This window comes from Diadema antillarum, unplaced genomic scaffold (assembly GCF_040938485.1).
Source record: "Diadema antillarum isolate AM-2024a unplaced genomic scaffold, OU_Dant_1.0 scf00000017, whole genome shotgun sequence".
In the NCBI taxonomy this organism is placed as follows: Eukaryota; Metazoa; Echinodermata; class Echinoidea; order Diadematoida; family Diadematidae; genus Diadema; species Diadema antillarum.
This window is the reverse complement of record NW_027270906.1, coordinates 1,104,608-1,130,646: the sequence shown is the minus strand read 5'-3', so window position 1 is coordinate 1,130,646 and position 26,039 is coordinate 1,104,608. Positions and strand designations below refer to the sequence as shown.

Below are 26,039 nucleotides of genomic sequence, written 5' to 3'. Positions count from 1 at the left end.
ACTGTAAAAGTGGAAATTTTCGCGTTGTTGAAATTTTCGTGCATATCGCGCAACCAAAAAACTAGCGCGAAAATAAAAGTATGTGGATATTTTTGCTTGCCATATATTCCTGTGTGGGATGTCTTGATTCCGTGGAATTAAAATCACGCGAAACTCTTCTTACCCGGCCAAGCGCGAAAATATCCACTTTTACAGTACACCCGTATGTGGAACTTCAAATTTGATGAGGGTAGGTATTTGGTCACATTCTGTCCATCAAAACTTTAGTTTGCCACACAAACCTAGGGCAAATAACATAATTCATAAATGTATAAACTACAATACAGGCTTTAAACGAGAAAGCTAAAACAAAGAATCAGTATACTAGTAGTATGCAGAGGTAGGATTGCTCTTAGACGAATACATGTTCATTATTCACACACATTCTTCACACACTGCATTAGACAAAATAACTTATCAAAACTGACTGACACATCTTCACAGTGGCGGATCCAGGGAGGACCGCAACTGGCGCACACCCCCCCCCCCCCTTAATTTTTTGTTGAAACAAAAGAAATAAAAAGAAGTTTCTGTAAACAGGTATAAATGCACATATGCTTGGTTTGTGCAACTTTGATCACAATGCAAGCAAGGCTATACCATTTTCAGACAAATCTGCAGTGTCTAGATTTTACATTGTCACTATCACTACCTTCACTTTCCATAATTACATGGTTATCTAAATTTGTAAAATTCCTGCATGTACAACCAGGACCACAATTTTGCCCCTGTTTTTTACATTTGCACTGCTTATTCACACACTTATTTTTCTTACATCAACATTGTCTTGTTAAATATGCAACATTATTTCTTCTTTGTTCAATGTCTCTTGTAAATCCCAAAAAAGTCAGCAAAAGTAGAATCTTTTTCCTGAATAACTGAAAAGCAGCCATATTGAGTGATGTCTGGATACATGAATAGTGGGACATGTCTGGGGCATTTGCCCAGACAGTTCTCACCCAGCATGATTACAACCTGTGAAACCTAAGAGCAGAATGAGGGGGCAGCAGTTGATCTTCATGAGCATTCTACTGACTTGGGGATACACCTTGAGTGTTATACTGACCAAACAAAATGGGTTTAACTAGAATAATAATTTACAGATGCAATCCTGTACAGCATTCAATTTACCAGTTCCTGCGGGAGGGTCATACAAACAAGCTGTAATGGAGCATTTCCGGCATGTTCCATCTCTTGAGCACTCTTGGCGTTGAGCAAGAGCTGACTGGGTTGGTATCCCTGCAGTGGCTGGCTTGGTGGGGCATTGTTGGCTTGGGGCAGGGGAGATGGTGTTTGGTTGGTGTCTTCATACACCTTTGGCAAGAAGCTGCTTTTGTGGCACATATCTGGTAAGGGGTTGGTGCTGAAAGGCAAATCAGAGTTTAAAAAATATTCTTCAAGAAGAACTACAATTACATGACAGCCAGAGAAGGATTACAGTCATTCAAGCTACTGCCCATAATTCATTTGACTACTCTTAAAATGTGTACAATTAAATTTCATGACTTAACGTTCAGTGGCATCTTAAATAAGAACATTACACTTTTTCTATTGCTCAATAATCATTAACAAAAATTTACAATACAACTGTACCAACTAAAATTTCAATTTATTAATCCCTGTTTGAGGAACTTGAGTGCAAGTTGAAAAGAGCAAGAATTCTAACTTACAGATGCAATCCTGTATCCAATTTACCAGTTCCTGCGGGAGGGTCACACCATTGGATGTTCTGTCTCTTGAGCACTCTTGGCGTAGAGCAGGAGCTGACTGGGTTGGTGTCCCCGCAGTGGCTGGCTTGGTGGGGCATTGTTGGCTTGGGGCAGGAGATGGTGTTTGGTTGGTGTCTTCATACACCTTTGGCAAGAAGCTGCTTTTGTGGCACACATCTCGCAAGGGGTTGGTGCTGAAAAGTTAATTCAGAGTTCAAAAAATATATATACTTTGAGAAGGACTACAGTACAATTCAATTACACAACAATTATAATTATTCTAAATATTTGTCAGGAATGAAACTAATTGCAAAAATGTATACAACTGGAATTTATACAGTTCAATTCCAATGGCATTTATAAAGGAGAGCATTGTCTTTCTATTGTTCAAAGATCATTATAGAAATTTTACAAAGAGGCAAAAGAAAAAAGTGAAATAGCAACAATTGAGATGAAAATAAAATGACATTTGGCATGAACGTAATCTATACGAAACATGCATTTGTCAAGTCTATTAAAACACAGTGGAACCAGAAGTAAATAATATTTCATTTGTCACAAAAACATTGGTACATCACCCCATTGTATTCAAATTGTCAAAATGCTAATGCTACGACTGTGATAGTATGACTAGTATGAGGTGGTACATTATTATGATTGTATATATTCCCATACCATCATAATGTATTTTGAATTCATCAAACTATAGAATGTAGAACTTAACTGTTGGTTCTATTAAAAATAATGATAATAATGATAATAAAATAGTGCAGGGTCTATGCCAAATACAACAAGGGAAATTGACTGATGTCATGTACATTTTACTAGTAGATCGTACTCTGTCATGATCTATATCGATCTCTGTACTTTTAGTTCTAACCAGTAGTAGCGCTAGCTGTGATACGATACAGTGGACGACTATTTTACAGAACAGGACATCTAATTGTACATACGGGACTACGGCCAGTGCGTGCGCGATCAAAACTTGCCACTGCAGAGACAAAATCGAGTCCGGAATTCTCGTTAACGTGAAGGTCACGTGACCCTACATGCATACAGATGGCATCGCAAAACCAATATTTTCGGAAATTTGCTTCGACTTTGGGTGCAATTTTGATCACTTCGTTTATTTTTGAGCCAAAATGAGACTGGTATCAAAATTTCCGCTAGAATCTCATCTATTCAAATAACTGATTAAAATAACCATAGGAGTTGTAGATGGGTCAGGATCCAGCAATGTATCAGTGCATGTCAAAATCAGATTCTATCGCAAGCAGCTTCTTATATCCATTGTATCTCCCTCAAAAACTGTCAAATTCGGCTAAAAAAAGTATGGAATTAATCGTCTTTTATTGGACTGCAAGACTTACCCGGTCACGGCTCCGGAAACAGGTTCATGGCAACGTAACAACGAGCGATGTTGGGGATAAATATGCTGGCCTCAGATTTCTAGGTACCGGTAGCACTAGATCCTATCCAGTCAGCTAACCGCCGTACACACAATGTACAACAAGAATAAAATTGCAGACAGTCGAGTCGAACGTTGCACTCTTGTCTTTATTGAATTCTCCTTCTTGCTGTGCATGCGCAAGCCCAAATGCGTATGCGCATGTATGTGATGAACGAACGAACGTTAAAAAGACTTGTGATCTTCCAAGCCTAGAAGCTTAACCCTTCTGGATGCATTCCGATTGCGATCCTGTCCCAAGGCAGAACCATCAGAGGAAGAACTTCCACCCGGAATTCTGTGACTATCGTGAGATAATCTTACACATTTTCTGCATTTTGGCTAGACTCACGAACGAGCAAACCGTCGGTTCGTGCGCCATCTTTCTAGCCCATTATGGAAGGCCGAAAATCACACTACTATATATTGCGCGCGCGCATACACTTTACACACAATCACTGCTACATTTGATGCGCTAACACTAGCCTACGTATGGGAAGCCGAAATTGCAAAAACAATTCAGCGCGAACAGCACACTCCCCCCCAACGTCCGATGGACGTTAAAATTCCAGAACTTAAAATGTTACTTAGGATGTCCACAACACATCCCCTATTGATTGAATACAAATACACATAACTTATGGTGCAAATCACATGCAAAATGTAAACTCCAAAACTGAACAATTGTCAACAAGTGGCCTTCAAACTGACCATGAACAGGCGTTTACTCCGCCTCAACCAACAAAATTAACTCCTGGATTGGCCTACAATAGGTTTTTCCAGTTGCAAGCAGACGGACTTCAACTTGACGGACTAAACCATCATCTCCAGAACCAACACTCTCAACGATCCCAAGAGGCCACTGGTTTCGTTTGACCTCCCTGTCTCTCAACAAGACTATGTCACCCTTCATGACATTCCTCTCCGTACTTGTCCATTTGCGCCTCTGCTGAAGGCTTTGCAAGTAGCGGAGTCTCCATTGTTTCCAAAACCTGTCGGCCAGGATTTGGACGCGTTTCCACTGAGCAGTGTACATGTTACGCTTGCAATCCTCGACAAGCACCTCTTCAATGCTCCCATGTTTCTGAGTCAAGAGCACCGAAGGTGAGAGGAAAGATGTGTCCTCTGGATCAGAACTCAGTGGAACAAGAGGTCTAGCATTCACGATGGCCATAGCTTCCATCATGAATGTGACCAAAGTCTCATGGGTGAAACTTTTCTCTCTAGTCTCGAGCAGAATGCCATGGAGAATTCTCTTGAATAGTCCTACCATTCTTTCCCAGGCTCCTCCCATGTGTGGGGCATGGGGTGGATTTAGCTTCCACTCTGTGTTGTTCCTCTCAAGAAAGGTGCGAAACACCTTGTCGTTCAAGACTCCCACAAAATTTGATCCTCTATCGGACCAAAAGGTTTCCACTTTGCCTCGCACAGCCATGAATCGCCGCAGTGCATTGATACATGACGAAGTGCTCAGTTCCTCAAGAACTTCGATATGAAGAGCTCTGGAGGTCAAACAGGAGAATATCATTCCCCACCTCTTGCTTTTGGCAGCACCTCCTCTGGTCTTCCTGGTGACCACTTCCCATGGTCCGAAGCAATCAACGCCAACCTGGGAAAAGGGAGGTCCGATCTTCAGACGCTCTTGAGGGAGGTCAGCCATGCGTTGGAGCACAGTCTTCCCTCTGAGCTTGCGGCAGATCACACAATGGTGGATAATGGCAGATATGACTCTCTTGCCCCTGATAATCCAAAACCCAGCATCACGCAGAGAACCTTCTGTCAACTGTCTGCCAGGGTGCCCGTTATTGTGATAGTGCATCACAAGGAGCTTGGCAATGTGACTCTTGCCGGGGATTAATACCGGGTGCTTCACTACCACAGGAAGTGAGGACTTCCTCAACCTCCCACCAACGCAAATCAAACCATCTTCGTTCAGGATGGGCGCTAAGTCCCGTATTGAGGAGTTAGAAGGTAGAGGTACTCCCTCTCTGAGACATTCATATTCCTCATGAAAGATCTGCTTCTGTACTTCCTTCAAGATCATCATCTCTGCATGACGTACAGATTCAACATCTGTGTTGCTACATGTGTGCCAGCCATGGCAACCATTGCCACTCCTGGAGCTGAATGAGCGAGCAATGTGTATGAGCAGACGGAACGCTCTGACTAGGCTTTTCCAGGTTGAGAACTTTTCAAACCTTGGAACAAGTCCTTGCAGTTCCACACTGGTTTTGGTGACCTGGATGTTCACATCTTGCTTTATCTCTTCATCTAGGTCAGGATCTACAAGTGGAAATTCCGACACTGGATTCACTACTTCCTGAGTAGCTATCTTCTGAGGACCTGTGAGCCATGATGAGCCTTTCAAAGACCGAGCTGAAACCGGGCGTGTGCCACAGTCTGCAGGATTGTTGGCCGTAGGCACATACCTCCATTGTGAAGGTTGGGAGAAACTGAGAACCTTGTGAACCCGGTTCGCCACATAGGTATGAAATCTTCTGGTCGTGTTGTTCAGGTACCCAAGAACAATCCTACTGTCCGTAAAGAAAACTACTGTTGCGGCTTGAATGTTCAACTCTCTACACACAACACTGGCAACTTCCGTGGCCAAGACCGCAGCACAAAGCTCCAGTCTTGGTATGGTGTGACCCGACTTTGGAGCCAGTTTGGACTTTCCAAAGACAAAGCTTGCACTGGGGTTTTCAGCATCCCCATCTATCAGGTACGCAACAGCAGCTACTGCTACCTCAGAAGCGTCACAATAGACATGCAAGGTCCCTTTCTCAGGACAGGTAAGGTAGTTGCGAGGAATCGATAGTGACTCCAACTCTGACAATCCTGAGGTCCAAGACTCCCAGATAGGCCTGTACACCTCAGGGAGCACAACATCCCACTCTACCTTGTGAGTTATCATTTCTCTGAACAGGACTCTTGCCTGAATCATAACCGGGGCAAGGAAACCCAATGGATCAAACACTCCATTGATCATGGACAAAACTCCTCTCTTTGTGTAGGGCTTTGTCACCAACTCGATTTGGAACCTGAAAGTGTCATCAGTCAAATTCCATTGAACACCCAAGCTCCGTTGAGTTGGGGTACCATCGCTCAATGTGAGGTTCCTGATGTCTTTCTGAACCTCTTCCGGATCAAACGCATCAAGTACTGTCTGGGAGTTTGATGCGATCTTGTGCAAATGAATGCTAGCTTTCTCCTGCAGCATGGCCCGTGTCCTCTTCATGAGTGAAACGGCTGTTTCTGCATCCTCACATGAGGTAAGTCCATCATCAACGTAGAAATTGCCGTGGATGAATTCCCTAACGTCTGGCTCAGCATCTCTCGCCAGGTCCCTTAAACCATAGTTTGCTACGGCTGGAGAAGGGGAATTGCCAAACACATGCTTGAGCATACGGTACTCGATAAGGGGCTTGTCAAAGTCGTTGTCTTCGTACCAGAAAAATCGGAGGAAATTCCTGTGCTCTTCAGCTACTGAAAAACAGAAGAACATTGACTCAATGTCTCCACAGACTGCAACAGGTCCTTTCCGAAACCTCAACAGCACTCCAACCAAGTCATTGGTCAGATCAGGACCTTTCAACAAAACCTTGTTCAGGGAGTGTCCCATGAACTCGGCCGAGGAATCGAAGACTCCTCTGATTTTGTCCTTCTTCTTGGGATGATACACCCCAAACAGTGGTAGGTACCAGCACTCTTCATGTGCATCAAGAGGTGGTGCCACCTCTGCATGGCCTTGGGAAATGACCCCTTCCATAAACGTCAACATGTGTTCCCTCTTGATTGGATCCCTCACCATATTCGTCTGGAGGATCTGAGCTCTCTTCAAAGCTTGTGAACGATTGTTGGGAAGGCGATCCCTTCGCTCTTTGAAGGGTAGTGGAGCTGTCCACTTGCCATTTTTCAGGCCTCCCTTCTCTACCATCAAACGGACAAACTGTTGTTCCTCGATTGACAGACTGATACTGTCATCTTCATTGTCAAAGAGGTGTTTCAACCTGAACTCGTTCGGACAGGGTTCAAGACATGTGGGCCGGCCCGTAGAAAGAATCTGAGTGCGCAAGGGAGAAATCCTCACTGTCTGTCCAGCACTCCGGTGGACCCCTCGAAGGCACACATCACCAATGATAACCCAGCCAAGGCATAACTTCTGTGCAAATGGTGAGTCAGATGGCCCAATCTTTTGGTCTAGCACATGGTGCGCTTCAACCACATCCCTGCCTATCAACAGAGTTGCTGAGCAATTGTGATCAACTGGTGGGATCTCAACGCTCCTCAAATGATCATATGCCTGGACTATCTCCGGAGTAGGAATCTCATCCTTGAAATCCGGAATGTATGAACACTCTGTGACTGTTGGCAACTCCAAACAGACAGTGCCGTGGATATCCTCCACCACAAAATCATCAGCACATCTACCGTGAGCAGACACTTCTCCACTGCATGTGCGTAATGTGTAGCTAATCTCATCATAGGCAACATCAAACTTATCTAGTAGTTTAGATGTGGCTATGGTCTTATTGCTTTGGTCATCTATGACTGCATATGTCTTGACCACAATACTCTTATCCCTCTTTGACCTCACAAGTACTGGTACAATCTTTGCACAGGATTTTCCTCCTATGCATTTAGAACCCTTCATCTTAGAGCATGCACTTGTGATGTTGGTTCGAGGATTGTCTTTGGGAGGGTCTTCAGGTTTCTGCGTACTCTTCGCAGATTCGTTACTATTCTCCCAATGAAGAATCGTTAAGTGGCGTTGACTTCCACATGATTCGCATTTCACCCTTGCCTTGCACTCCCGGGCTGCATGTCCCGGGAGGCAGCACCTGAAACACAGTTGGTACTGCTTGAGAAGATTCTTCTTCTCAGGTACCGTTTTTGCAAGGAATACCTTGCACTCAACGATCGAATGTGGCTTCTTGTGGATAGGACAAAACTCCTTTGAAGCCGAAGGACGAACCTCCTTCACGTCAGTAGCCCTGACACTGACCGTTTTCTTCGCCACCTCCTGATGCTTCATGTCACGAGGCAACATAAAGCTGGGATCATTGCGAATCTTCGCGTGATAGCGAACAAACTCGCTGAACACCTTGAAAGGAGGGAAAGTCACCCGGTACCTTTCCTTGTACCGGGATCCCTCCATTACCCACTTCTCCTGGAGATTGTACGGCAACTTCTGCACTAAGGCCTGCAACCCTCTGGCAGAATCCAGATGCAGCAATCCTGGGAAATCCCCATTCTCTTTAGCATACTCGATCTCCAGGAGCAAATGACCAAACTGCTCTAATTTTTCGTTCTCCCTATGTGTAAGTCTAGGGAAATCTTCAATCCTCTGTTGAAGATCGTGTTCTACAGCCTCTGGGGAGCCATACTTCCTGTCAAGGAGCTCCCACATTCTACTCACACCAACATTCGGTCGGTCAACATGAATGTCATGAATGGCAGAGACCAGTTGGGAAGATTCCTTACCCAACCACTTCATGATCAAACCCATCTCTTGGGATTGTGTCAGCTGGAGCTCTGTGATAACGCGTCCGAGCGTAGCTTTCCAGGATCTGTAACTGAATGCACGGTCATTGAATTTAACCAAGCCACTTGACACTAATTCCTTCCTAAGCAATACATTACTTATGTCAGAAACTACGTTTACAGTGTCTAAGTTAGATGGGATAGCAGTGCCTTCCCTACGATTAACACTCTTTGTTTCATTGTCACACTTGGACATCCCAACATACTGGGATGAATACACACCATCTTCAGGAGGTACGCCAAGTTTTGTTTGTACTTGACCTTCCTGATTTTCTTTTACAAACTTAGGGGAGGGAATTGAACTCCCCTGGTTGATGTGATTTCCATCGACTGGAATCTTACCATCTACATCAAGTGAGGACAAATAATCCTCCACACGTTCATTGACATCTTTTTGCATAAGATTCAATTCAACACGCTTTACAGACTCTTCGCTTTCATTTAAGCCTGCTTCGAGTACAGAAACTTGCGCTGCTGCTACAGCAGCATCTCTTTCTGCCTCTAATACTACACGTTCTGCATCCTGAGCAGCCCTTTGCTTCGCAAGATCTGCTTCTTGAGCAGCCCTTTGCTTTGCAAAATTTGCTTCCTGAGCAGCCCTTTGCTGTGTAAGATTTGCTTCCTTTCGAGCAAATTCTAATCTTACTCTACTTGCCTCTGCCTTTGCACGAGCTAATAAAGCCTCAGAGGCCACCGACGAATGTCTACTTGCATTAGACGGTCTCGAAGACACGCTCCCCGTCTCACGTCTGTCACCCTGCGTGGACAGCGACGGCATTTGCGGTGACTCCGCTCCTTGTTGAGGTTCTGTTTTCGTCGACATGATGAAACCTTGCGTACGGTAAGCGATGTGAAATCTCTTCACTCTGCCTGACGATTCAGTCCTTTACTTCGCCTAAAGATAAAGTCCTTTTCTCGGCCCGAAGAATAAGTCTTTTTACTATGCTGGCCTCAGATTTCTAGGTACCGGTAGCACTAGATCCTATCCAGTCAGCTAACCGCCGTACACACAATGTACAACAAGAATAAAATTGCAGACAGTCGAGTCGAACGTTGCACTCTTGTCTTTATTGAATTCTCCTTCTTGCTGTGCATGCGCAAGCCCAAATGCGTATGCGCATGTATGTGATGAACGAACGAACGTTAAAAAGACTTGTGATCTTCCAAGCCTAGAAGCTTAACCCTTCTGGATGCATTCCGATTGCGATCCTGTCCCAAGGCAGAACCATCAGAGGAAGAACTTCCACCCGGAATTCTGTGACTATCGTGAGATAATCTTACACATTTTCTGCATTTTGGCTAGACTCACGAACGAGCAAACCGTCGGTTCGTGCGCCATCTTTCTAGCCCATTATGGAAGGCCGAAAATCACACTACTATATATTGCGCGCGCGCATACACTTTACACACAATCACTGCTACATTTGATGCGCTAACACTAGCCTACGTATGGGAAGCCGAAATTGCAAAAACAATTCAGCGCGAACAGCACAATAAACATTTTGCGTCGACGAAAAGTCTCGTCGCTAGACACATGCGCAGAATTCCTGCGCGTGGAATGAATTCGGTGGATTTGCTCATTAGCATACGACGCTGCGGACTGACTGAACATTCGGGGAACACGTGATTGAAGGACTGCAGCAACCATCGGGGCGGGGGGGGGGGGGGGGAGCATTATTTTTTTTTTATTCTCTCTCTCTCTCTCTCTCTTTCTGGCAGCTGCTTTCTGGGAGCACTCATGTTCAACACTCGGGGAACACGTGAGTGAAGGACTGTAGCAACCATCGGGGCAGGGGGGGGGGGGGAGGGAGGCATTGAGGGAGGTCTTAACAAACACACACACACACACACACACACACACACAAGGAAGTTTTTGCATCATTCATGATACTGAAATTCAACAATTTGATCTATAATGGTGCCCACCTGAAAGACAATGGGTATTCATATTCAGGGAAAATGTTAATGCCAAGTAGGCCTATAAGTAGTTTGTTGTTGTTGTTTTCAGATATGAAATTTACTTGCATAATGGGTGGGGACAGGTAATTGCAGCTCCAGCTCCCCCCCCCCCCCCCCCCCCACCACCCACTCTGAAATTTATAGTTTGCAACAAATCCACATTTGTTTTAGACCTATACATTAAAATTTATATATATATATATATAGATTATATATAGTAAACGAATCAGTAGAAGAAGAACGCCGTAAAAAATAATAATGGATATATAGAAAAAGTATGTGTGTGTGTGTGTGTGTGTTGTGTGAAAATGGTAACTTGTGGGACATGAATAACTAAAGCAATAATGTGCTTATTCTGCTTTAACAAGACATATTTATGAATGTACTCATAGGTGAAAGAAGAGATGAATTGACTTTGAAAATAACTTGGTTACAAGATAAATCAAAACAAATTTACATAGATATGATCTCAAGATACATCATTGTACTATACATGTACTAGCTCCATGATTGTACCATGAAGCTATTGTAGCTTCATGATTGTACCATTGGATCTACATGTTCTTTCTTCCGCACCCACTCTGCAATGACCAGGAGGTGCTTGTTTCTGGAAGAATTCTTTGTATGTTTGTGTTTTATTTTGTAATGCTTCAGTTTGTGTGTTTGTTTGTTTGTTTTTCAAGATATTGATAGGGAAAGGGAGACAGGGAGAAATACAAAATGAAAGGGATAATAAAACAGATTAAGATGCACATTGTTCTAAGACAAATCTATACAATTGATACTTGAGCAAAACCAGAAACAACAAAAAATACACTTTCATTTTGGTCAAATTCACTTGTTTAAGCTTCCTTGATATTTTCAAAAAAAAACAAAAAACTAAAAAACATTTTTCTTGCTTTTCAAAGAATGTCAAGCTCATGCTTCCCCTGCAGCTCAACTGTTTTCTTTTCTTTCCAAGTCTGTGCACATAGGAACTCCATACTATCGGTGAAAATGTATCTCAAGCATCTGTATTGTCATTTCATGGTAAAAGAACAGTACATACAAATTGTATATGATTTGTTTTCATAGTGGTAACTAATAATGGGAACATAAAAGGAAGGGAAACACATATTTGATTCAGTAGAAATCATTGACTAGACCAACTGTAAATGTACCACATAAACAACATCCTCATTGGTTAATGCCAAGAGCAATGTATAATTGAAACCAGAACAAATGAGAGATGATGTTAATACTAAGCCAAGCTCTTGGTTTGGTTTAAGCAGAAGTGTGCACAGCTGCAGGATCTGGGAGATCTGTAAGTGCAGTGACAGAAGATATACAGTCAACCTCGGTTAAGTTGAATCTATTTGGACTGAAGAAATGGGTTCAACTTAGAAAAAATCCAACTTATTAAAAACAACAGAATATAAAGAGAAGAGGACTAGAAAAGACCTTCAACTTGGGCGATTATTCGACTTATGTGAGGTCTACGTAACCTACATAACCTTTGTGGAACAGATGAGCTTGGAAGACAGAAAACTTTGCTCATGCAGTAAATACTGGACAATAGTATACATAGGTTTATTTATAGTCTCTGCATGAAAGGTATCATTTGAAAGTTATACAAGGACCATCCCCTGGTATTGTCTTTCAAAATTGACTTACCAAGGTTGAGGCCATAATACCTGTATATAATTTGAGACATGATATATTAAGGCACACAATGTATAAAATCTATAACTAAACTGTTCCAATGTCCTAGTACTCATTTCTCACACTCTATCAACCTATCAACACTCTCGCAACCACTCCACATTCCACGCTTTACAGTCATACTGTATTTCTGTTTTTAAACTAAAAGTTCAGCGTGTTACACATGGAAATGGATAATGCAACTTACTCCTGCCACTTTCCTTCAAAACACATCAAACAGCTGAAAATTCTTCTCAAAGAACATTACCTTCTTTTTATTTACAGTAATCTTCATTCAATTTCATTCAATGAAAAATTATTGCATAAATGATAAGCATATACTGGTACTTGAATGTGTATAAAACAGACAAATGAAGATGAAATTGTACAACCATCATCTGGAAACAAATGTACAATATCCGGTGATGAAGGATCATTACTAAAGAATTAAGTCAGTACCATGTACAGTATAGTCACAATATAATCCGTGCTTCCCAATCTAACTCATTCCTACCATCCACCCTAACCTCCAGCTCCCAGAATACACATGTAACACACACACACACACACACACACACACCACTACCACCATACATATTCTATATGTATTTAAAACATGAAACGACTAGATTCTTCAAGTTTGAGTTTTCTTCAGTTTGTCTCCCTCTACAAATGAAAATTTGTTAAGATCGCAACTGCTGATCTGTAAATTAACAAACATGTCGGAAAAAAGGAACCAGTGGGACTCGAACCTGTCATCTACTGCTTACCGGGCAGCGACACTACCACCAGATTAGATTCTTCAGAGGAATATGGCACTATAACGTAACACACCACATGGGATACAGCACCAGGCTCACTCATGGGGTAATCAGCTCCTACGGATGACAAATATTTCTCGCATACATGTATACATGTATCTTTCCATTTCATTTAACAAAATTGACATTCTGCCTCACGTCTCTCAAAGTTTCAGTTTCACTAATGCAATAAATTTCTATAATGTAATGTATTTACTTGCTATCTTTTATGAGGGATAAGAATGTACGTTCAGTCAACTCTGCATACGACAATCTTGAGAGGACTGAAGAAATGCATCAACTTAGGTGACATTTGACTTGGGTGTGTACAGAGGAATAAACACACATGGCTTTCAAGGAATGGTATAGTTTTTGGTCGTGATAGGGGATTCAGATTTTAATTAACTTTTTGCGAGATACATGTTGTAAGAAACCATTTATAAGATATTAAAGAGCATACAATTCTATGATGAATTCAAAGTCTATTTGATTAAAATCGCTTTTGAAAAGACTGACATATCCAAAAACAGGGTAACAAAATGATCCTAATAAAAAGGTGGGTTCTATCTTTCATTAAGACCTTTTTGTTTTGGAATATCCCAGCCATTTCATAACCAATTTTCATCAAATAAACTCTGAATTTCTCTTAGTGCTGTATGCTCTCTCATATTTCGTAAAAGGTTTTCTTTTCATTATCTCACAAAAAAAGTTGGAAACCAGAAGGTCCCTCTTAACCAAAACTAAACCGTCCCTTTAAATGCAATTGGGACTTTTAAGTTTGATCAACTTTGCTGATTATTTGACATAATAATATGTGCTGTCAAATTATGAGGAGCTGACTGTACTTTCATTGACAACTTTTACTGATATACCAAACACACCTTTAGTAAAAGATTTACCATACATTTTCAGAGCAGATTAGCTCATAAAACTACTCTGAACTCCAGCACTGGTGATGCACAGACAATGACAAATTTGCGAAATATTATACTTGAAACGCACATGTATGGAGTACACAGTATGAAGAGTTGGCTGTATTACATTATGATCATGAATTCAATTCTGCGAAAAAGGCATTTCTGAACATTGATTGTCATTTCTAGTAATCATACACCAGTTCGTGCCCCAGACCCATCACAATGTGCAAATAAGGGCTACTACCTCTGACTAATACTCAGTAGGCTACTATAGATTATCATAGACATACCCCTCAGGTCCACTGCAGCATCGGTTGTAATTTTGGTGAGGAGTATATGTCTTTCACAACACAATCAACAAACTTGAGCCAAACAAAATCACCTTGCCATTGCTCTAGCACTGTTTGAGATTTGACGTGCATTCTCTCATTGTTATATCACATTCATATCTAATCGCAGCAAAATATGTACTAGTAGTTGATGAGGCACGTCATTTGTATGCCGACATCTTTATACTTCTGACCGACACATTTCACTGGCATCTACCTCTGCAGTCAGCCAATTACTGGTACATTTGTACATAAATTCACTCACAAATTTCATCCCAAGACTACAGGGCAGAATCAAAGTGGTAGTATGGTGGAATGATAAAGGTTCATGGTTAGTAGTTCTGCCATGCTGTAGAATTTGTTCCAACATAACAAACACTGGGTATGCTCACTTCCTCATGGTTTCAGGAATAACCCTCTCTGTCCCAGGGGCTGTGGACAGTGTGTACAACGCTATGGGGTTTTCTGTGCCAATTGGGACTTGGAGCACAGAAAGGGTTGAGGGAAGAACTCTCACACATGTAGAATGGCAGCTGTCTTTACATGATGATGGACTCTCCCCGGATGCTGCCCTGCTACCTGAAGGATGAGATGAATTCCTCTGTGAGGAACTGTTCCTTGCCATCGTCGTGGAGGACACAGGTCACTTCCGATGACCCCGGGGCCCTCTCCAGCATGTAGGCCACCCTGAAACCACACAAGGAGGGGAATGTATTAGAGGGCAGTGACGGATGTACAATGTATGTGTGGCAAGTACACAACAAACACACACTATATGTGTGCATTATACAAATACTCGATCTATTGTAGTTGTGTTACGATTGTTTGGTCGTATGGTTCATACGATTAGTTAACCTTGCTTGCCAATTTGTATATCACTGTATATATGTTTAGTAGGTATAGACTATTTTATATACATCATTGTAATATATCACAAACATGTATTCTTTGTTATTGTAATGACCATATCTTGTATTTATGTGTTGTACTGTCATACCCCGGAATGGGGTCGGAAGAGTCAATAAAATCTATACTAATCTATACTAATCTATACACAGACAGAATTACACACATAAATACATTACATTTGTACATGATACTATCATATCACATAAATCACATAAATCATCTTTACTGAGTAGTTCTCATGACTCGATTCACATATGACAAGTCTAAACCATGTTGCTCTGTGATTTGATTTGCATACTTTTTTAAAAGCATTTCAGAACTTGTTTGTAAAGTGGATGTTATAAATACCTTAGTTAAAGGTCCTGTTTACCTTTGGGAACAGTGATTTTAAAAAATGTTCAAAATATCACATTTGATGCATATGAGTAGGTCTGTTGCATCACAAAACATCCTATCATATAAAATTTTGTCAATAAAGCCTAAAATATAAGGAGATATCAGTATTTTTTTCATTAAAACCATAACTGGAGACGGTTTAGTCTGAAAACATTTTTATTATAATCATTGTTCACATTTTATGTATTTAACAATACCAAAGATACTCAACATCAATTTTACAGATTCATATTTTTACAGTGGTTGTTTCTATCCCAAACTCCCATTTTAGAACTATCATAAAGCACTACTGCTGGGTTTTTGTTTTATCTGCAAATGGTAAATTATGCCTTTAAGCCTCAGTACACATTTGGTAATATCACATGGATGGCCAGTGGTCAACTGCTGATTGCAGATGGGGGGGGGGGGGTTTCAAGGGTCAATAGTTATCCCTCCTGCTTTAACAGGAAGAATCCTTGGTCAGGACCTACAAAATGTCATGGGCTATGTTGTGTATTTTTTTTTTATCTTTGATTATTTTTCTTCTTTTTTTAAAGAGGCAAAAAACTTCCATGGCCCCTGTAATATTCTCTCATAGGCAGAACATACTTTGAGAAGTTTTCCCATATATAACAAATAATGACTTTATAATGATTTAGAGATATCATGAGTCCCAAGATGTAACTGAGAGACTCATAATCTCCATCCAGTCTACTTCCATCAGCTTTTAAAAGACAAAATGCAGTGAAACTTTTGTGTGACTGGCAAAATTTGTCCCTTACATTGCAGCAATCTCAGTTGCACAAACTTACTTGAAGGTACAGCAAAATTATGCACATGCAAAAATGCCAATTGTAACTTTTTGCAGTATTTATACTGTTTTTGCCTAAAATACTGTAGGTTTCATGGATATGCTGTTTCTTCCAAATTGCAACTTTTTGCAGTATTTATACTGTTTTTGCCTAAAATACTGTAGGTTTCATGGATATGCGGTTTCTTCCAAATTGCATCATATCACCAGTCTTTTGTGAGAAGGGTAAAAATACTATTTTTTCACCAAAAATACATTTTTCAGCTATCAGAATACTGCATTGCCATTTAAAAGGCTGGCATCTATGCATATATATGTATAGGAACCTATGGAACATACTGTAAAACCAGAAATTTTCATGTGCATGTAACTTTCATGAACACTGCAAGGAGCCATGATTTGTGAAAGTAAAATTCACATGAAAGTTTTTGTGGTTGGCAATTTACAAAAAGTCTCATGCTGTGAAAAAGCCATTGGCTCCAATTCACCAAAGTTTTACTCCGCAAATGTTCCTGGTTTCATAGCACTGGCAACAGTCCTGTTGCTGCTGCTTGATTGACATTTCATAGATTTTTTTTTTTTTTTTAATGCAACAAAGTGGTGGCCAATTGTTGACTCTTTCCCTCGTCTTACCTTGGGTCATCAATTCTAACAATTTTTTTGATGTAAGAGAGCAGTTGGTCAGCAAAGTTGAAGCAAACTGCACCATCCCAAGCTCCCTGTGGGTAAAATGAGACCAGACAACAACAACAAAGTGAAAATCGGCTTATTACATGAAATTCACTATTTCTTTATTATCTATTAGTCCAGGCTAGAAGGCACCCAACCTTGTTTTTTGATATATACAATGTTTTTTGATGGTTTCTTGTCAATTCGAGGGTGCTGATTCCAAATCCGATTGATGCCACTCGCGTAACCTTGAGCATTTTCGACAAAATGCAAAAATCCAAAATGGCCGCCAGATATGCTAATTCGGCCGTGATAAACACAATAATGTGCATTATATGACCAATTATTCCACCAAACTTTGTACATTTCTGTTCCTAGAGTTACTCCATCTGCATTTGCAAGCGAATTTTCATTTCATATAGGTTCATTTAGCATTTAAAGCTCATTTTGTTATTCAAAATGGCCGCCATTCCTATGCTTATGTACTATATGAATGGCAAAACATATGCATGGAAATATAGAACAAATTTACTGTATTTCCAGTCCCGTACCTACGCTATCATAAAGTGTTGCTTGGGCAATATGTTGGGTGTCACTTACAATATATAGGGGGCCTACATATATGAGCATTTAATATTCATAAACCTTACGATGTTGAACACAATTTCTTATATATTTCATTTTGTCTCAACAAAAGTCTCAACAATATAAGTTCACTAAACGTCTCGCAAGGAATCAATGTACCATCATATTCTACATGCCGGTTGAATATAAAAATGTAATACTAACACAATATATTAAGGAGCCTAGATACATGGTATTTATCAAATAATGTTAAAAATGGAGAGGAAGCTAGAAAGCAAAGCTTGTAATATGCATTCCCCTAAAACCATATTAACAAAGTACAAAAAAAAAATCCTATACAGTAAGTGCAGAGATACATGGTTGCGGACAAAAACACATCGGACATTAATGACACAACTAAAAACCCTTTACACTGTAGATTTTTTTTTTTCCAGCAAGGAGTTGGGGGGGGGGGGGGGAGGGAGCAGTCCTGAGGCGAGTTCGAAATGGATCATAACCTCCATCACTTTGATATGACTTAATTTAGGAGTGCCGCCTTGATATTATCGAGCAAACCTGATTTTCTTCTTGAATTAAAACAACAACAAAAACTGTTGAAGGCATAAACGAAACTGTCCTAATGCAATACCGTACAAACTGTTCATTAAACATCACCCAAGGAGCAATGTGAGATACCTCTTTCAGTTCTCTCACAGTTCCTAGGTGTTGATAATATACACTTTGACATCATGATCTCATTCAGTCTTGTCTTAAAACTAAAACTGTCATTTTTATTGTCTTTAAAGAACCCTTTAATTGTATGTTTAGCAGCAGGCGACATCAGCCCCAAATGTGCAGAATTCTCAGGCTAAAGATGCATATTAGTCCTGCAATTGTTTTAATTGCAGCCACATCTGGTGATGTTCAGCACTTCCTCAGGGGTTAGAGGGCGATTACTTGCCATAGAAATAGGATGAAGACATGAAGACTTGCTTGATCACCACCCGTTGAAGCCCTGTGGCTTTGTTGCAAGGCCAGAGACAGTGTTGTAGGTAACTTGGGTGGTATCAGAGATGACATCAGACCAGCATCTGCACCAACTTGTTTTGGGGTCAATGTTTTCTAGTTACAGTAGGGAAATCTAGGCTTGTGGGATTTCAGGCGCATTGATCATGGCAGGTTGTTCAAGGGGGCATTTCATGAAGTGTTTTGTCAGATCTTTTCTTTTTGACAAACTGTTATAAGCTATTAAATCCTTGCATCTGATTGGCTGAGAGCAAATTTGTCAGACAAATTTGTCAGACAAAACGCTTCATGAAATGCCCCCCCCCCCCCCCATGCTATCGTGTTTGGAAGGTCAGGATATGCGTTGACGGCACTGGTGACACTGGCCATCCTTTCCTTCCAGTGTGAGGGAGAGTGATCGAGTGTCAGTGAAGGAGGGTGGACTTCCTTAGCCTATGCTTGGAAGGCTTGCCACAGAGAGCTACCTTGAACATAGCGTTGGCAAGATGGTTACTAAGATGGAAGGCATGGGTCTGATGATAATCTAACAAAGGTTGGGGCAAAGTCTCCAGAAGATGATGTACTCCACTATTGTCTTGAGATGGGTCAGTACTCGGCTCATGTCATCCAAGGACTTTCTATGAGACGTAAAGGCAAGATCATCTGCAAACTTCCTACGTGAAGTGAATGTAATGTCACCACATAGCCTATGTTAAAAAGACCTCTAGTGGAGCCACAAGTAAGGAGGCCATCATTCCGAGTCCTAACACAGCTGGTCTGGTTACCGAGAGCAATCCTGAATCTGCAAATGCTGAAGATTAAAGACAAGCAGTGTGAAGTTGTTATAACACTGCTTTCAGAATGAGGCAGCACTGTACAGATCTCAGAGTCTCCCTCGACATCATAGGCCTATACTCAAACACATTCACTCCGAAAAAACGGTGGTAAAATTCATCTACCATATATAATTCATCTGGGTTAACATTAAAAACTTTGGGGCATTGTTTTCATTTCAGAGATTTGACAACAGGAAGTGAGGTGGTCCCTTTTTCCAATTTCCCCTGCCTCATGTTCTTTCTCGGATGAGGGGACTGAAAAGTTTGTATAATATCGCTTTTAGATAATGTAGAACAGGACAGTTAATTGGAAATTTCATTTGTGTCATCATATAGGATTCAGCCTTTTAATTCAGTAAATCAGAATGAATGATTTAATGTTGAACATCTCAAGGCAAGTACTCTCTAAAAAAATCGAGTGAAAATATTCACTCTTAAAGGAGTGAATAAAAAAAGAGTGGATTTAGAGTGAAATTGGAGTGCATTTTGAGTGAAAATGTTCATTTTCACTCGTTTTAGAGTGACCTCAGGGATCACTCCAAAATCTTCGAGTGATCCCTGAGGTCACTCCAAAATGAGTGTAAATGAACATTTTCACTCAAAATTCACTCCAATTTCACTCTAAATTCACTCTTCTTTGTATTCACTCCTTTAAGAGTGAATATTTTCACTCGATTTTTTTTTAGAGAGTAAGTATCAAATGTTCATATCTAATAATTCCTGATAAACGATCTTGATGTTGGCGTCAATTTAAGTTTTGGTGGATTTTTCCAAATACCTAGGGAAAAATTCAGATTGAGGTAGCAAATTTGGATGTTTGCATCAAAAAAAAAAATAAAACAGCCTTTATTAGTAACAACCTTCTGATTTATAATCAGCACACAAATTGAAAAACAGTGTACCTGAGTGACAGAAAAAAAAAAGATTATTTTTTTTTTTTTATTTCACACGCTCTGCCGTTCATATTGTGCAGGGGTATATGAGTGGCATCCATTTTTGAAGTTTTGTATTAAGAAGAATATAATAAGCCTAAAAACAATAAACTTTCTGTTTTTTTTTTGCTTGTTTGTTTGCTTGTTTTGCTAGTGGCACTCATCAGATTTGCATTGCACAAGCAAAACTTGATAAAAGCGTAGGTATGTGACTGAAAATTCGTCTTCTATTTCTATGCATATTTTTTGCCATTCATATAGTACATGAGTATAGGAGTGGCGGCCATTTTGAATTGAAAATAAGCTTAAAATACTAAATGTACCTCTTCAAATGAAAACTTTCTTGCATGTGCAAGTAGAATTACTCAAGGAACAAAAATTTAAAAAACTTTGATGGAATAATTTGTCATAAAATTGACATAAATAGGATTATCATGGCCAAATTAGCATATCTGGCGGCCATTTTGGATTTTTGCGTTTTGCCGAAAATGCTCAAGGTTACGCGAGTGGCATCAATCGGATTTGGAATCAGCACCCTCGAATTGACGAGAAACCATCAAAAAACATTGTATATATCAAAAAACAAGGTTAGGTGCACTTTCTATGGAGCCTAGCCTGGACTATATCTGGTGTTTAATGAACTGATACCAATACTGTTATACTACTGGTATGAGTAGGTGGGTGGGGAAACTTCATCAGGTTAGCACAATGCTCTTTGTGATGAATGAATGAAGCAAAATCTTTGACATGTGTGGGTTGTGACTCTCTCTGACTCGGGATCTCCATTTAATGTACTACCCAAAGGACAAAGCCTTTTGCCTCTCAAATACCAGAGGGAACGGTATGAGAACACGCAACACTGCTCAGCTAGACTTCATGGGAATTGAACCCTGTTCATTTGATTTTGAGGCAGAGTGCTACCAACTGAGCCACATCACATGGCAATGGCGGATCCAGAGGGGGGCGCAATCGGCGCACGCCCCCCCCCCCCTTTTATTTTTCATTAAAAACAAAAGAAATAATAAAAGATAAAAATGAAATGAAACCCGGAAGTGGCACCAGAAATATTAGTTGCGCCCCCCTCCTTTACAGAATTCCTGGATCCGCCCCTGCAGGGTGCACATCAGTGTGCTGTAGGATTTGGAGAGTGTGTGCAAGACAGCATCTCATTACTATAATTCAAACTCACACGAGCACTGGTGGGCATGTCAAATGTCCTAAATGACTCCAGACGATGCACCACACCATCATCATCTCGGAAGCCACAGATAACCTCAGGGATGCCCACAAGAAAGGACTGTGCCCACCATTTAATCAGCTTGAATCTGTGTTGAAAGAAGAGAAGGATAGGATATATAATGCATAAACGTCTTAATACCATGCAGAAAATAAAAACCATGTTGAATAGATAAGATCTGTTTCCCAGCATATTACAATGTTTTTTTTTGTGTTCAAATCATTCCCAATATGATTTTACAGCATTCTGAGATGATGATGTTACAATATATATCATCCAAATATTGTTTTCTCATGAAACATACTGGAACTTGCCATTGTCCTTTCCATCTCAGGCCACTGTGTGGGGTTGGTTGTTAGTTTGCCAGTTTGTTTTAGCTGTTTGTTGGTTTAGGGGTTCTTTGTGTTTGTTTTGTTTGTTTGCTTTTTAATAAGAAAGACAATAATTGTGTAGTAGTGTTATCATATCTTCAGAGTGCTGATATAGACATACTTATATTTTGACATCCTGGTATTACAAATAATGTACAGTGTATGTATATTTATACAAATGATAGATAATTATACAATCAGTCCCACATATGTGGATGTAAAACTACCACCATCACTGATACCTTCCTACCTGTAGAAGTTCCTCTCATTGTTGTGGGTGTACCATATTCTGGATGTCTTGAGCTCCACGTAGTTTGCCGGAGGCTTGGCGCCAGGTCGGTTGATTCTACAGTCCACCTCTCCACTGTAGATCAATGAGTGAGAGCCCAGCCTGGTCTGAATCACAGAACAGAACGCCTCGTTGCTGTTCACAGGCTTTGAGGTATCAACAGAGGCCATCTTTCCATCATCTGTGGGATAATTGAAATCACACTTATCCTGAATGTAAGCTTTCAGCCATAATGCGTAAGTACACGTATTGATGATGTTAGCTTACAGAGATTTGCTCCTGTCAGATAACCTTAAAATTAAAAGACTTGATATCTCATGTTCAGTGCAGGCCAGGAGTCACTGTGGCTTGAATTAGAGTACATCAATAAATTGGAGTAAATGACATCCATAACAACATACTACACTACTTTGTACTCATTATGTACAGGATTTTTTTTTTTTTTCAGTATTCTATCAAGAATTGAGTTGACTGATTATCAAATAAACACACACTGATATATTGGGCTGGCAATAATAAATTTTCATAATTAGGGAGGCTTTTATATTCTCTAAAATTTTCAAGAGAGCCTCCCTGCAAAAATATGCAACTCTGGGTCTAATGTTTCAAACAAAAAACATATTACACTTGAAAAAGAGAAGAAGAGGAAAATAGATACCCTCAGAAGTGAGTACTGAAAACAATGATAACTATTATTCATCACACTTCTATTCAGAATGATGATCAATATCACATAATTTAAATCCACATTTAAGAATCAGTTTGGTTTTGTCTTGGTATTGTGCTTTATAACAAAACTAGGCTTTATTATTTTCTAAATGTAAAAAAGAATAAAGCCATTTAGGGGCCATAGCAAAATGCCAATGTTCCAGTGTTGTTGATTTTTTGTTATTTCTGTAGATGTTTGCATACAATTTGGTACCGTACATTACTTTCTTGTTGCTGAATTGTAGAGAAGAACTGAATTACCACTTGTCACATACTGCTCAAACTTGTATCCCCAATACGACATTTCATTTTCCTTCTCAGACATTTCTTTGCGCCGCCTCCTGTTTTCTTCCGTCTCCACTTCGCTGATGTAGTATGTGCCATTGAAAAGGGTCACAGCCATGGCCCAACCCTCCCGATTCTCGTACGGGGTGCATAGGAACTTGGTCATGTGACCTCTCCACATGACAAAGTCAGCCTTTAACCTGGTAAGAAAAGTGGGTGGGGGGGGGGGGGGCAATTAGTGATGCAACTTCATATTGATAAAACTATATTGTCGGGTCTAAATATGTGTATTCAATCTTTTTTTTTCGAAGCACTTCCATTTGATACCAAGACCCAGGTTTGTTTGTCTGTTTGTTTTTAATTCTGGACTTCTTTAAAAGATGCATGCACAGTACAACCAGTATGTATGGTATTGGCAGATGTGGGGCTGCCAACTCTCAAAAAATTCACCCAATTGTAACCGTAGTACTCTGATACACAAACTGTCATGCTGAATCCCCTCAAAAAAAAAAAGAAAAAAAAAAGATAGAAAATAAAGTCCCCAACTCATCGATAAATTCCACATATCCAATATATGTCCAAGAGACCAAGCCCAAAGGTTCAAGATTTTTTTCAACAAGCACACCTGCCTTGTGTCGAGATGTGTTAAATTTACAATCATGACTAAGATGTACCAGACTGCACCATTTGATGATGTAATAACTAAAAGTAAAATACAGTATTACCTCTCTCCACCCTCCTCCCCTCCCTCCCCCCACCCCATCACTCCCTCTGCTCCTCCATCTTAGTGTCTCACTCCGAACTCTCACTCAAGGTTGGCAGCCCTGCAATTAACTGCAGGTGCTCACGCTCTCCAAGTGCTGCTACTCATTTTATACCAACCAGGAAGTTATACCTTTCATTTTGTCCTTCCTCATTTGTCTTTTCCTCTGCACCTGATGTTTCTTGGGATTCTCTTCGCGTGGATATCACACTCCTCTTCCTCAGCATCCAAGTTGTCAGATTGTTCAGTCGTTCTTTATCATCATCATCTCTCTTGATGAATTCCTTGTAACCCTTTCTCAGGTCAAAGTGAGTCTTCCTAGGGTCCTTTGGAGGAGTGTAGACTTTGAGGAGTCTTGCATCGCAATGCACACGGCGGGCTTCATCCAGGGAGAAGTGGCCAATTTCAGTTGGCTCCCGAAAGAATGGGAAGCGAGACTGAAACCTGTGGATGGGCTTGACTGGGAAAGGTTTGATTGGTACTTTCTTGTCTTTGATGGCCGGGCGATCATCTGCATCTTGAAGTTTCTGCTTCTTTGGTGGGGACTTCGAATCCTGTTCTCTCTCCTCTTCTTGGTGCTTCCGTTTATATAAATGTTTCTGCCTTTCTTGAGCATGTTCACCTGTTTCATTGACAATGGTTGCCATCCTTTTAGCTTTATTATGATCTCACAAATCAACTTTTCTGCTGTCCTACCTTCTGGCCCCTTTCTTATGATCTGCGTAGTAAATTGTACCTGGCCTGCTGCAAGTGCTGGCAGTACAGAACTAACTGCACAGTAAATATACAACTGCACTGGATGAGAATGGGGAATACCCACAACTATAAAACCCGACCACACACGCCACGGCCACGCCATCCATCCCGTCGCGAACCAGGCGCCATTCTCACACGCTAGCACTGTTCATCACTGAACTAGCGCTGCCGTGCATGCCAAAGTAGAGGGTTGTATTTGTAGATAGACGACGCGTTTACATCGCATCGACTACCGATCCGAAGACTCACGAGTCATACCACTCCTCACTTGCGCATGTGAAGACCATGGGTTTTTCCTGGTTTTCCTGTGTGCAGCAGTCTAGAACACTTGTTTCCATGTATGTGCTGATATTATTCTAGAGACCTGGTAAGTAACAGTAACACCCCTTTCCGTTTTGTGAAAGAACTGGCTTCGCTGCATGCCAATGGCCAATGAGATGATTCGACTTTAAACTTTCCTTTAGCCCCATCTATTACTTATTATGTAAGGATCACAGAAGAACGTAACTATACGAGCGCGAGCGACTCCTGCCCTGTATAGTGTAAGTTTATCGTACTTTGTAGTTTGTACATGATGTGTATATGTAGGTGTGTGTGTAAGAGAGACCATCATTGCAAAAAATAGTTTTGTTAATTCATGGTTTAGCCAATTTGAGTGAAGTAAAGGTTGCAAAGCAAGGACAAGATTAACCGCAGCAGCGACCCCATACGGACAAATACGTACCGTACAAATGTAAAGGGCTGTTACTGTGTTACAGCGCCCCGCGACGGGGTTACAAGATATTCATAATTAACAGGACGCAAAATAACATGTTAAAAATCGTCACGTTGTCGTTGGTACAATTGCAAATTGGTAATTTAATTTAAAACTTAAAGGTACAATTGTAGCATCGTCGTTCGATGATTGATTCAAATTTACCACAGTAACATTAATAATTTTGCTGATTGATATTTGATGTAGTAGACACAATATTGGGAGTTTTTAATATGGGTACCTAATTAAAGAGGGGTCTATAGACTATTACTATGAGCTGGTTATTTTCAGGGAAGAAGTAAAAATTATATATCCTCATCCGCCTGTCCGGCATCCCCATTTTGTGTCCGA

General features: G+C 40.6%; 2 protein-coding genes across 2 annotated transcripts; both read right to left on the bottom strand.

The window, feature by feature from the left end:
- Positions 1-3,919: 3,919 nt before the first annotated feature.
- LOC139725443 (uncharacterized) lies at positions 3,920-9,562 on the bottom strand. Its single transcript, XM_071636520.1, has one exon. It carries the CDS (start codon positions 9,560-9,562, stop codon positions 3,920-3,922), a length of 5,643 nt encoding a protein of 1,880 aa, XP_071492621.1.
- A 4,776-nt stretch (positions 9,563-14,338) lies between these two features.
- LOC139726289 (decapping and exoribonuclease protein-like) lies at positions 14,339-25,370 on the bottom strand. The gene is made up of 6 exons (XM_071637359.1): positions 24,311-25,370; positions 23,392-23,615; positions 22,384-22,603; positions 21,715-21,850; positions 17,153-17,238; positions 14,339-15,111 (listed from the first exon to the last, which is right to left on the bottom strand). The coding sequence occupies exons 1-6, from the start codon at positions 24,823-24,825 to the stop codon at positions 15,000-15,002; spliced, it is 1,293 nt and encodes a 430-aa protein (XP_071493460.1). The 5' UTR covers positions 24,826-25,370; the 3' UTR covers positions 14,339-14,999.
- Positions 25,371-26,039: the final 669 nt, after the last annotated feature.

Coding starts and splice junctions, on each gene's coding strand:
- LOC139725443 (XM_071636520.1), bottom strand. CDS start 9,562: ATGTCGACGAAAACAGAACCTCAACAAGGAGCGGAGTCACCGCAAATG.
- LOC139726289 (XM_071637359.1), bottom strand. CDS start 24,825: ATGGCAACCATTGTCAATGAAACAGGTGAACATGCTCAAGAAAGGCAG. Junction 23,616..24,310: donor GAGGAAGGACAAAATGAAAG/GTATAACTTCCT, acceptor TTTTCTTACCAG/GTTAAAGGCTGACTTTGTCA. Junction 15,112..17,152: donor GTTAGAATTGATGACCCAAG/GTAAGACGAGGG, acceptor GTGTGGTTTCAG/GGTGGCCTACATGCTGGAGA.